The following is a 13,150-nucleotide window of genomic DNA, read 5'->3' on the forward strand; positions in this document are numbered from 1 at the left end:
CAGTATAAAGGGGCGAAGCGAGCACTGGAGCGGCAGTCTTGCAGCTCACTCTGAGGATGGCTGAATGTTATACAGCCGAAATATTAGAAGGAGGAGATTTCTTGCAGCTGCACACTCGAAACTTAATGGAACAATAATTTTATGCTGTCCACCCACCACTTAAAACTGCATGCTCAAACTCGACTGTATATGGGTATGAAAATTTATTAAAAAGTGAAAGAAAGAGAATGGCTCAGCCTAAATTTAGAAACACCTTATATGAGAAACTAATTCAGGAATGTTACTATTCAGTAAAAGAATTCATGAATGACGACCTGAAAATTTGAGCAGGAGAGAGCATTGTCAGTTTTTAAAAGTTTGTTACTTTCTAAGAAAATTTTTGAGTGCCTTAATGATATTACAAGAAAAATTGTAAACCAGCTTTTGTGTTTTGACAAGTTAACATAAAGTTAATGACTTGAAATTGTATGTTATGAGACAATAATCTTCTATTCTGTTCTATTCCTCAAATTCAGTTCCTGCCTCATTCACCAGGGACTGGACACTAACTTTGGTGTCACTAACAGTGTTTACATACGACCAAAATTTCTTTGGATTTTGTGAAATATCATTTGGCAATATTTGGCAATGGTAGTCATCGAAGGCACCGTGCATTACTCTCTTGACAGGCAAATGCGTTTTGTTTAGCATCTCTCTGTCTATAGTCCTATGTTTTGTTTTACACCTATTGTTCAGTAATGTTTCTTTATGGTCACTGTGTACTATGGAGGGTCCCTCACATTATGAACTGTTGTACTGGGTACATATATATCCAGTGTGTGGTCTTAAAGCTTGAGCCATAGTTGCTCTACATGCTCCTGACCAGTGCTGAAAGTTTGAAGTTCCTCATTGAGATATGAAACTACTGATTTTTTATCTAGTTTTCTGAACATATATATCTTTCTGCTTGTTTTAGTTGTTCATCACTGAACTGTGTTGTGGTCATTATACCAGTTTCAGTATGAACAGCCTCAAAGAGGTCAGATCTGTTTGTTGCCATTAGATCCAATACATTTTCATGAGTGAGGTTCAGAACTATCTGTTTGAGCGAGTTTTTAGAGAAAGCATTTCAGAGGATGTCTTCTCATGCACACCACCAGCAAAACTGTGGATGATTAAAGTCTCCACCAGTGATTGCAATATGATTGGGGAATTTACATAGAAGTGAACTGGGGTTTTTTCTAAAGTTTTTGGTTACATCAGGATATGAGTCTGGTGAAGGGCGCCTTAGATGGTGCATCATGTCTATTGTGCATTGAGATCTTTAGCCCACTTTCTCGTCGTGGCATTGCAGTCCCGCTCATCCTTCCTCTTGAGTGAGGATACCTTCCCGGGTGAATTTTCGTCCTCCCACTGTGCAGTATCGTTTTCTGCACCAACTAGGACCATGGAATTCTTTGCATCTCATATCCAGCCCAGTAGCCAGTCTGTTGTTGTGGGGCCTCTACGTACCCCTTTGGTTGTAGCCTCCTGACAACACAGGGATCGCTCTGCCGATGCCTGTGCCGCTAACTCCCCATGTATGCCATGGAGTAGATGCTCATCTTCCTGCGGCATCGGGACTGACTGCTGAGGATGGATGGCACCCACTGGGAGGCCCACCTGGCCGGAGTGGATGGCATCAGGGCGGATGACATGCCACACAGCGTAGTATGTCATCTCTTGCTGGTGGTCTCCCACCAGCAGCCTCTAAGTGGGCAAAGTCTTAACTTCAATGCTAAGAACTATGACTGCAAATTTTTCCCCTCCCTGGCCAGACCGTGGGAGGAACACCAGGCTAAGGATGGCAGTGAAGGAATCTTTCATGTCCATGAAGCCTCAGTTTTTTGTGGAGGATTTGGAGGACAAGTTTGGGGAGGCGGAGGGCTTGTCCAAAATGCGCTCTGAGTCAGTCTTGATAAAAACAGCATCCTCTGTCCAGTTACAGGCATTACTCGCTTGTGACAATTTGGGGGATGTTTGTTACCATCACATCCCATAAGAGTTTAAATATGGTCCAGGGTATTAAATTCCACAGGGACCTTCTTTCACAGTCTGATGATGAGCTGCGCACCAGTTTAGAGCGGCGACGTGTTCCTTTCATCTGGCGCGTACATTGGGGTCCGAGGGATAATCAGGTTGCCACTAGTGCCTTCATCTTGGCCTTCAAGGGTGACACATTGCCCGAGAAGATCAAGGTGCTGGTCTACCACTGTGATGTTAAGCCATATATCCCTCCCCCGATGCGGTGCTTTTAAGTGCTGGAAGTTTGGCCATATGTCTTCTCACTGTACTTCCAGCGTCACATGTTGTGTGTCAACTGTGGAGAGCATCATTCACCTTGCTCGCCAGAGTGCAGGATTTTACAGAAAAAGAGGAAATCATATAAGATGCTGGACCGATTGACGTACACTGAGACTAAGAGGAAACTTGAGTGCCTACATCCTGTGGCTATGACCACCTCTTATGCCGCCGCTACGTGACAGTTGTCGCCCTATCAGTTCCTCACATTCCTGTCGCCTCTCAGAACCACAAGACTACACTTGCCCCCTTAATGGTGGGGGGCACTTCCCTCCCTGTTGTTCCCGCACTACACCACCAACTTCAGGAGCAACACCCCCACCCCAACCATCGAGGATATCAGTTTCCACTTCTGAGCCGGAGAAGCGTAAGTCTTCTTCAGCTCCTCTCGCTAGGAAGCGGTCCCTTGGGTCACTCCCTTCCCAGGTTTCTGCTAGTGCAAAAGATGACACCCGCCAGTGGCTGAAGAGCCCAAAAGCAGCTGGTCGTAGGTCTTCACACTCATCCTCAGTCCCGGAGACTGAGCCAGTGAAGTCCTCCCAGCCAGGGAAACCCAAGGAGCAGCGAGAGAAACCCAAAAGGAAAATCCCTAAGGCCAAGGAAATTGCGGTGGCACCCACACCACCTCTACCTACAAGCTCTGCTTCTGCAGATGAGGTGGAGATTCTGGCATATGCTGAGGACCTAGATCTCGCCAGACCCTCAGACAATGGATATAGACTGCTAGGGCAAAAAGTCAGTGGCAGCAGGTGACCCTGAGGAGTAAATTGCTTTACATGCCTTCCCAGTCTCATGATGACATCATCTTCCACTGGAATTGTGGCAGTTTTTCCACCACCTGGCTGAGCTACGGCAACTGTTAATCTTTACACCTGCTTTCTGCATTGCCCTCCAGGAAACCTGGTTCCCAGCAATGTGGACCCCTGTCCTTCCCAGCTATAAGAGATACTACAGGAACCGTAGCGACTATAATAGTGTGTCAGGTGGAGTTTGCATTTATGTCCTAAACTCAGTCTGTAGTGAAACTGTGCCCCCTCAAACCCCTCTTGGAGCTGTGGCTGTCAGAATAAGGACGACACAGGGAATAACTGTCTGCAATGTATATCTTCCTCCAGATGGTGCAGTATTTCTGAATGTATTAACTGCAATGATTGATCAACTTCATAAACCTTTCCTACTTTTGGGAGATTTTAATGCCCATAACCCCTTGTGGAGTGGCACCGTGCTTACTGGCGAAGGCAGAGATGTTGAAACTCTCTCAGTTCGACCTGAGCATCCTAAATACTGGTACTCTACACATTTCAGTGTGGCTCATGGTAGGTACTTGGCCATTGATTTATCAGTTTGCAGCCCCAGACTTCTCCCATTTATCCACTGGAGAGCACATGACGACCTGTGTGGTAGTGACCCCTTCTCCATCTTCCTGTCACTGCCCCAGTGTCAGGCTCAAGGACGCCTGCCCAGATGGGCTTTAAACAAGGTGGACTGGGAAACTTTCATCTCTGCTGTCACCGTTGAATCTCCCCCACACAGTAACATCGATATGATGGTTGAGCAGGTGACTACAACAATCGTTTCTGTGGCAGAAAACACAATCCCCTGCTCTTTAGGGTGCCTCTGGCGCAAGGCAGTCCCTTGGTGGTTGCCGGAAGTCGCTGAAGCAATTAAGGAGCGTTGGTGAGCTCTACAGCAGTATAAGCGACACCCTTCCCTGGAGCACCTCATAGCCTTTAAACGGCTCCATGTGTGCGTTCGCCAACTTACGAAATGACTGAAGCAGGGATGTTGGTAGAGATATGTCTCGACCGCTGGGTGCCATACGTCACCTTTCCAAGTCTGAGCAACGATCAAACATGTTTTCGGGTACCAACCCCAACAGGCTTTCAAAGTGTTAACATAAATGGCGTGTTATGTACTGCTGCAAATGCGATTGCTGAGCACTTTGCTGAGCACTTTGCTGAGCACTTTGCTGAGCACTTTGCTGAGCACTTTGCTGAGCACTTTGCTGAGCACTTTGCTGAGCACTTTGCTGAGCACTTTGCTGAGCACTTTGCTGAGCACTTTGCTGAGCACTTTGCTGAGCACTTTGCTGAGCACTTTGCTGAGCACTTTGCTGAGCACTTTGCTGAGCACTTTGCTGAGCACTTTGCTGAGCACTTTGCTGAGCACTTTGCTGAGCACTTTGCTGAGCACTTTGCTTTAGCCTCTGCATCAGAGAATTACCCCCAGCCTTTCACACTCTCAGATGGCAGCTGGAAGTGAAATTCCTCTCATTTACTACACTTCACAGTGAATCCTACAAAGCCCGATTTACAGAGTGGGAGCTCCTCAGTGCCCTTGCACGTTGCCCCAACACAGCTCCTGGGCCAGATCGGATCCACAGTCAGATGGTTAAACATCTCTCATCTGACCACAAGCGACATCAACTCTGTCATCTTCAACCGGATCTAGTGTGATGGCGTCTTTCCATCACAATGGTGGGAAAGAACCACCATTCCGGTGTTCGAACCTGGTAAAAACCCGCTTGATGTGGATAGCTATCGGCCCATCGGCCTCACCAACGTTATTTGCAAGCTGCTTTAATGTATGGTGTGTCGGCGGTTGGGTTGGGTCTGGTCCTGATGTCACATGGCCTACTGGATCCATGTCAGGGCAGCTTCCGCAAGGGTCGCTCTACCACTGATAATCTTCTGTCCCTCGAGTCTGCCATCCGAACAGCCTTTTCCAGATGCCAACACCTGGTTGCCGTCTTTTTTGACTTACGAAAAGTGTACGCCACCACCTGGTGCCGTATCCTTGCCACATTATACGAGGGGTTTCAGAGACCCGCTCCTGATTTTTATCCAAAACTGACTGTCGCTCTGTACTTTCCGTGTCTAAGTTGGTGCCTCCCATAGTTCCCCCTCATGAGAATGGTGTCCTGCAGGGCTCTGTATTGAGTGTGTCTATATTTTTAGTGGCCATTAATGGTCTAGCAGCAGCTGTAGGGCCATCTGTCTCTCCTTCTCTGCGTGCAGACGACATCTGCATTTCGTACTGCTCCACCGATACTGGTATTGCTGAGCGGCACCTGCAGGAAGCCATTCACAAGGCACAATCATGGGCTCTAACCCACGATTTCCAGTTTTCGGCCGCAAAGTCGTGTATTTAGCACTTCTGTCAGCATTGTACCGTTCATCCAGAACCAGAACTTTACCTTAATGATGATCCACTCACTGTATCGGAGACATATCGATTCTTAGGGATGGTTTTCAATGCCTGATTGACTTGGCTTCCTCACCTTTGTCAGCTTAAGTGGAAGTGCTGGCAGCACCTCAATGCCCTCCGCTGCCTGAACAACGCCAACTAGGGTGCAGCTTGCTCTAAACTGCTGCAGCTCTACAGAGCCCTTGTTCAATCCCACCTTGACTACGGGAGTCTGGTTTATGGTTTGGCAGCACCCTCAGCATTGGGTTTACTCGACCCAATGCACTATTGTGGCGTTCATCTAGCGATAGGAGCTTTTAGGATGAGTCGGGTGACTGGCGTTCTTGTGGAGGCTGGAGTCTCTCCATTGCAGGTTAGGCATGCACAACTGTTGGCCAGTTATATTGCACATGTTCGTAGTTCTCCTGGGCATCCGAATCATCGTCTACTTTTCCCAACCACAGCGGTTCATCTCCTGCATCAGCGGCCCAGGTCAGGGCTTCCAGTTGCAGTTTGTGTCCGATCCATTCTTTCTGAACTGGAGTCCTTACCTTTACCACCTATACTTGAGATCCATTCACATACACCTCCATGGTGTACACCTAGGCCGCGACTTCACCTGGATCTTTCACGTGGCCCTAAGGACTCAGTTAACCCCGTGGCTCTCCACTGCCACTTCCTCTTGATTCTTGACATGTACCGGGACCACAAAGTGGTTTAATCCAACAGCTCGGTGGCTGATGCTCACGTCGGTTTCGCGTATGTCCGTGGAGGACATATTGAACAGCATTCCATGCCTGATGGCTGCAGTGTTGTCATGGCCGAGCTGGTGGCTATGTCTTGAGCACATCCATTCATGCCTTGTTCTGTTTACTGACTCCTTGAGCAGCCTACAAGCTATCGACCAGTGCTACCCTCATCATCCTTTGGTAGCGTCCATCCAGGAGTTCATCTTTGCCCTGGAACGGTCCAGTCGTTCAGTGGTGTTTGTCTGGACCCAAGGTCACGTCAGAATCCCAGGCAACTAAGTTGTCGACAGGCTGGCCAAACGGGCTACGTGGAAAACGCTTGTGGAGATCAGCTTCTCTGCAACTGACCTGCGTTCAGTACTATGCCGCAAGGTTTTGCAGCTTTGGGAGACGAAATGGCATAACCTCAGCATGCACAACAATCTGTGTGCCATTAAGGAAACTACGAATGTGTGGCAGTCCTCCATGGGGGCCTATCACAAGAACTCTGGTTTTCTGCTGGCTCTGCATTGGCCACACTTCGGGTGACACACAGCTACCTTCTGTGACGTAATGATGCACCTCAGTGTTGGTGCGGCACCCAGCTGACAGTGGCTCATATCTTGGTGAGTTGTCCTTCTTTGGCTGCTCTGTGACGAACTCTTCAGTTACCGGACTCGTTGCCATTAATTTTAGCTGACAACGCCTCGGCAACTAATTTAGTTTTATGTTTTATACGTGACGGTGGGTTTTATCATTCTGTAGAAGTTTTAGCGCATGTCGTATGTCCCTTTGTGTTCAGCACTCTAATGCTCTTAGGTGTGGATGTTTTAATATGTCGCAGAGTGGCTGGCTTTTTCTTTTTATTCTCGTGGTCAGCCGGCCATGGTCATCTGCTCTCTTGGTTTTACCCCTTCTACCTGTTTCTTGCTTTTCTCTGAGGTTTTCTTTTCCTGTTTTGTCCATAGTAGTGTTGGTTGTCCTGTCATTCTTCTATTTCTTCCTTTCTCCTGTTGGTTGCGCAGTACGTCTCCGTTTTTCTTCTTTCTGTTGTTTAATTATTTTACCGGGAACAAGGGCCGATGACCTCGCAGTTTGGTCCACTCCTCCCCTCCCCTCCCCTCCCCCCGCCCCCACCCCTTCCCCCCACCCCTGTTTAACCAACCTATGGGTTTCCGCAAAACAGGTGAAGGAGTCCCACTGGCTCAGTTTCAGTGAAAGACAGCGTCCAGTATCCTCTCAAAGTGCTGGATATTGCTGTGTAACAGCAAAACAATTATACTTCGTTGAAAATATTGAGGGTAAGTTCAACAGAGTAGTTGCACTGAAAAAAGTGAAATGGGTCCTTATTTATCAGAACTACTACTACTGTGCGATTACAAGCATTCATTGAATGTTACATACTGGGTGACATTGCTATTACTGTCAACTACATATAAAAATCTTAATATGACCCTTTGTATTAATTCCACTGAGACCTGATGCTTCTGGCCAACAGTGAATTGTAATCCAACCCAGCAAAACCAGATGTTTGTCATCCACTTAAGGGTAGAAGTACCTAGTACCTGTGCCATGTTAAATTGACTGTTTTCATTGAACCTTTTCGTTGACAGTGTTTTTATAATGACCTGTTTTGTGGGGAAATTCTTAAAATAAAAAGGGTCAAAGGTTTCTTTATAATTAGAAAGCCAAAAAAATGTCAATCCATGCACATGTACCTAGACAATTGACTGACAGAATTTCTTTGTACTGAGAAAATGGTATCAGAGAAAACATACATTAGGCTTGAAAAAAACAGAGGTTACAGGAAATTGAGTTTAAAGTTTTGTAGTACTTACAGAGTCTTTAATACATTTCTGCTGCACACTAGTCATTTAAATTCACAATTTCTTTAAATACATCTGTCATAGATTACTCTGCTCACCAATTTGTGAGCAGGACACAGTAAAGAATTATATTCTTGAAATTATAGGAGAGATTGGTAAATTCTGAAAGGCATATAAAGCTTTCCCTGCTGTTAACCTCTTTCCAGGAGAATGTATGGAATGCACAAATGTAATAGTGTCTTCGTTATATTCACTGTTTCCTTTCTTCGAGGTCCTCCAGACCTTTTCTTGTCAACTTTGCTCACAAACAAACAACAATCATGTTATTTTATTACTGTAGAAACACAGAGCAACACAACAAATACTGTAACTAATAACTGAAAGCTCAAATTGGCCGGAAAAAAGTCTATATACTTATGAATTGTAAGAAGATAAGTCAAGGAGCAATAAATGGGAATGTCTGATTTTGAAAGCTGCCATTTAATCTGACTTTTAGGACCTTTAAATAAGGACTAGGTCGAAAGTACGTTAATTTTGCATGAAACTCACTTCAAACAATCCTATTGACCAACAAAAAGAATTTTCATAGTTTTCAAGGTACTTTGAGCCCTTACTTCAGAAAGACGCAGTCAGAGATCCCTCCACACAATGCTGATACCTGATTGCCACATTCTTATATTTACAGAAAGCATATGATACTACATGGTGCCATCATATTTTGTCTATGTTGTGTAAGTGTTGTTTTTGGTGTTGTGTACTCATTTTTGTGCAGAACTTTTTTCACTGACTGTTTTAGGTATCAGTTGGCACAATCTTAGCACCCATTATGTTCAGGTGAGTTCCATGTGGAGCAATTCTAAATGTTGCCCACTTTGCTGTTGCAGTCAACAGTATTGTAACAACTTTACTTCCCCCCCCCCCCCCCCCCCCCACCTAATTGTCATTATATGTAGAGGACTATAGGACTATTGTATACATTACAAATGGTTGGTTCAAATGGCTCTGAGCACAATGGGACTTAACATCTGAGGTCATCACTCCCCTAGAACTCAGAACTACTTAAACCTAACTAACCTAAGGACAGCACACACATCCATGCCCGAGGCAGGATTCTGACCTGCGACCATAGCGGTCACTCGGCTCCAGACTGAAGCACCTAGAACCGCTCGGCCACATCGTCCGGCTATACATTACACATCTCCATCTCACCTTACTGTGGAACAGGTACCTCAGAATGGTATATGAGATGGACATGATTGGCTTCAGGAGCATGTCTACTGTTTCTCGCCAACAAAATCTCGTGCAGTGTTGCAGACTTAGGTCTGTAAAGTCCACTTGGAGCTTTACTTGTAAGACCTGATACTATAATAGTAGTTCACAAATTCCATTTTTAGCATAGTTGCTACATGTATGTTGAACTCAAGGATAATTGTATGAGGAAATTAAATGCCATTTCCTCAGCACCATCTCTTGGGGAACGGTTCGAACTGTTTTCTAAAACACTATTTTATCTTCCTTAAGTTATGAATGTGTTACACATGGTTCAGCAACACCACCTTTATTTGCTTTATTAAACCGTGTACAAAATAAAAGAAGCGACTGGAGCCTTCTGTACAAACTTGGTTGATAGTCTTATTGTGGGAAGAGGCATCTCACCTTTGACAGTATGCTATCAGCTCCTCTTGATCAAATGTCATCATTGTCAACCAGCAATCGGAACAGTTCTTTGTTTTATTTCATTCTGTTTCAGAATGAGGCGATCTAGCTGCTTATGAACTATCTGCGACAGGTTGACAGGAACTTTGTGGAGAACTCTAGCTCAGAATCCCCCTCGGTATGTCCAAGGACAGTAATGTGGATTGAGGCACTACAGTTTCAATCACTTATGTTGGCTGATATCTCTCTGTATATCATGATTGTCCATCCACCTTATGAAATCACATATACAGATGGCTCTCAAGTCCGTGACTGTTGCGTACACCTGTCTGTGCAGGAGTTTGAGCAGTAAATTTTTACAGTAAATTTACTATGCAACAGAAAGTCGCATTTCAAGCTCTCAGACACATCGGACCTCAAACAAACCTGAATTTTCGTGTATGTAGTGACTCCTGGAGCAGATGGCAGATGAATGCTACCCAGGAAATGTGCTGGTCTCCAGCATTCATGAACTATTACGTGACCTCCTTAGAGCAGGAATCTCTAACTTTTCTTTGTACGCCAAGTCACTTGGGTCTCCGCGGCAATGAACTTGCTGACAGGCTCGTCAGGGACGCAACTGAAATGGAAACATTACAAATTGAGAATGCCAGGCACTGACATTTGGGCACACATGACATCGTGTCTGAGAGATGGAATGCCAGATGCCACACATACTGACAAACTTGGAATGGTCAGAGAGATTGCTAAAGAGCGATGTATTTCTCTGCAGGCCTCTTGCAAAGCAGCTTTCATCTTACACCTTTTATGTATCAGTTGCACCAAACTCGCACTCAAACCTCTTGCAGCAGCACACCCTCCCCCCACCTTCCTCCTCTGTCCTTCCCCTTCCTAGTGTGCACGTAGAACACCTTTGACAGTGATTCATATACTTAAACACCATCATAACTGACCTATGACGAGAACTGAAATTGGACTTAAGTACTTTCCTTAAATACTGGTCGGTGGTGGAGCAGCTGCTGATTACGATTTACAGTCTTTAAGAGGACAGATACTACAATAAAATTTCAAACTTTTACTGATCTCGGTGACTTAGGGAGTGGGTGCAGAGATGGTGCCATTTACCGGTTATCTAATGCCCATAGGTACTCAGTGCACTGTGCCCCTGAACTGATGTGTGCTAGTACCTTTTATTCCGTGAACCTACACATATAATTCCTTCCCATTTTAACACATCATAGTGTTTCACGTGCATCCCTCCATATGTATTATCTATTGCTGTCAGGTGGTATGAAGGGTGAATGTCTCTCATCCTAGATGATATACTGCACTGAGGGGCATCCAACTTCATGCAATGTACGGGATGAGAAGGAAAGACTTTAAATTAAGATATTCATTAATAACCTTGGCAGTTATAAGTGTAAAATGCTACAATTTGATGTGAAAATAAGGTATAAAGCTTAGGTGAGATAAAACATAAAACTTTTAATTCAAAATCAGTTTATTTAACTCTCCGTAAAATTTTTGTTTCCTAAGATAATGGCTTTTTCATTATGAGCTGACAGTACATTTCTTTTTTTTTGTCTATCCATTGTCTAGTAAATATAAAAACCTATCTTTGTGTTATATGTATGACTTCACCATTGATTTGCACAATTTTCTATTGTTACACATTATTTCATTTCTCTTGTAGTTGCTTACTCTGTAAAGCTCATCCATTTATTGTTGTAGTTGATCTGCACTGGGTGCAAACACTACAGTGTCATCTGTAAAAAGAAAAAGGTTCAAATATTATTCCATTTGCAAGCTCTCGCGCGCGCACACACACACACACACACACACACACACACACACACACACACACACACACACACACACACACCACCCCTTCTTTGGATTTACATTCTAAGTGTCTAAAAACTTTTGTGTAGTACTGGTGAAAGTAGTAAGATAATCAACGAATGATTTCTATATAGGAGGTGGTTTCAGACAAGCTGTTCTCAGTTGTCCCAGAAATGACAGAAAAAATTGTGAAAATAGCAGCTTAAGAATAAATGGGAGAAGGCCCAGCTATTGGTTTAAAGATGACACTGTAATGTTGGCTAATAACATTGATATACTCCTATCTTTGATTACTGATCTCACCTCCCAATGTCACTGAAAAAAAAAAAAGTGTTGTAAAAGTGTGGCCATTTATTGCAAAAGATACATTAAGGCAAATCCTGTTTCCATAAATGACAATTTATGTAAAACAATTGTATAAAGTTAAAATTTCAGTTTAGAAAATGGTTAAAATTAAGTCAGAGTAGCTAGTCAGCAATTTCCATCAGCAGACATAGTTTGTTAGTACTGCTAATAGGAACACTTTAATTAGAAAATAGTAATCCTAGCTTTTGGAATTGTATGTTCTTCTTGAGGTAACAATGATGTATAGTTGGAAAGACGTGGGCTAAGTTGGGAGGGACCCAGCCGTTATGTGGAAAAGGAGACGGAAATAGACAATGTTAAATTGTAAACAGTAAATTTAAATCTAGAATCTGTTTATATGGATACAAATAAATTACTCGTGTAAATGATCAGCAGGTAGCAGTATCTTCATTGAGCAAGAAACTGACTTATCTTTGTCTTATTTCAGATTTGGTTCTGCACTGTCAGCTAAGTCAACATGGGGAAAGGAAAAAGTAAGTACAGTGCTATTGTGAAAGCTTTTTGTCAGACTTTCTTTTATTGTTTAAATGTGTCAGAGTAGGTATATCAACAAGTGTAGCATACTTTTTAAAAAGATTGTACCACTGCTCAGACATTCCCCCCCCCCCCCCCCCCCCCCCCAACAGTTTTTAAATTGATTGTAAAACCAGTGTTTTAGGTACAGAGCACACCAAAGGTGCTTAATTTTCCTTTACCTAGACTGAAATAACGAAGTGATTGACAATTAGTTGCTTACAGGAAAGATATCATAGTAACAACCAGAGTGTGAGCTTGGTCATTTCTTCTATCTGTTCACCATTGTCACATCACTCTGTTACCGCAGGTGTCAGTTGCAGGAGTCAGTTGTAGATGACACTTGTGATGTCTAACAAAACAGTTGATTTGTTTTTGTTTGCATTATTTATCTATCTGTTGTTTATTTTGTGTGTCATAATGTTTTAAATTAATTGCAAAAGTGTGCAGAAAAGTGTTGTTGTTGTTGTGGTCTTCAGTCCTGAGACTGGTTCGATGCAGCTCTCCATGCTACTTTATCCTGTGCAAGCTTCTTCCTCTCCCAGTACCTACTGCAACCTACATCCTTCTGAATCTGCTTAGTGTATTCATCTCTTGGTCTCCCTCTACGATTTTTACCCTCCATGCTGCCCTCCAGTACTAAATTGGTGATCCCTTGATGCCTCAGAACATGTCCTACCAATCGATCCCTTCTTCTAGTCAAGTTGTGCCACA

General features: G+C 44.0%; 1 protein-coding gene across 4 annotated transcripts in view; it reads left to right on the forward strand.

Moving 5' to 3' along the window:
• LOC126202940 (protein argonaute-2-like) overlaps positions 1-13,150 on the forward strand; it is a 250,858-nt gene that overhangs the window by 17,012 nt on the left and 220,696 nt on the right. For all 4 annotated transcript variants that reach the window (XM_049937038.1, XM_049937035.1, XM_049937037.1 and 1 more), the window contains exon 2: positions 12,351-12,396. In XM_049937038.1, coding sequence (XP_049792995.1) covers positions 12,381-12,396 — 16 coding nt within the window. In that variant the 5' untranslated portion in view covers positions 12,351-12,380. The remainder of the gene's footprint in view (positions 1-12,350; positions 12,397-13,150) is intronic.

The sequence above is a fragment of the Schistocerca nitens genome, chromosome 9 (assembly GCF_023898315.1).
Source record: "Schistocerca nitens isolate TAMUIC-IGC-003100 chromosome 9, iqSchNite1.1, whole genome shotgun sequence".
Lineage (NCBI taxonomy): Eukaryota > Metazoa > Arthropoda > Insecta > Orthoptera > Acrididae > Schistocerca > Schistocerca nitens.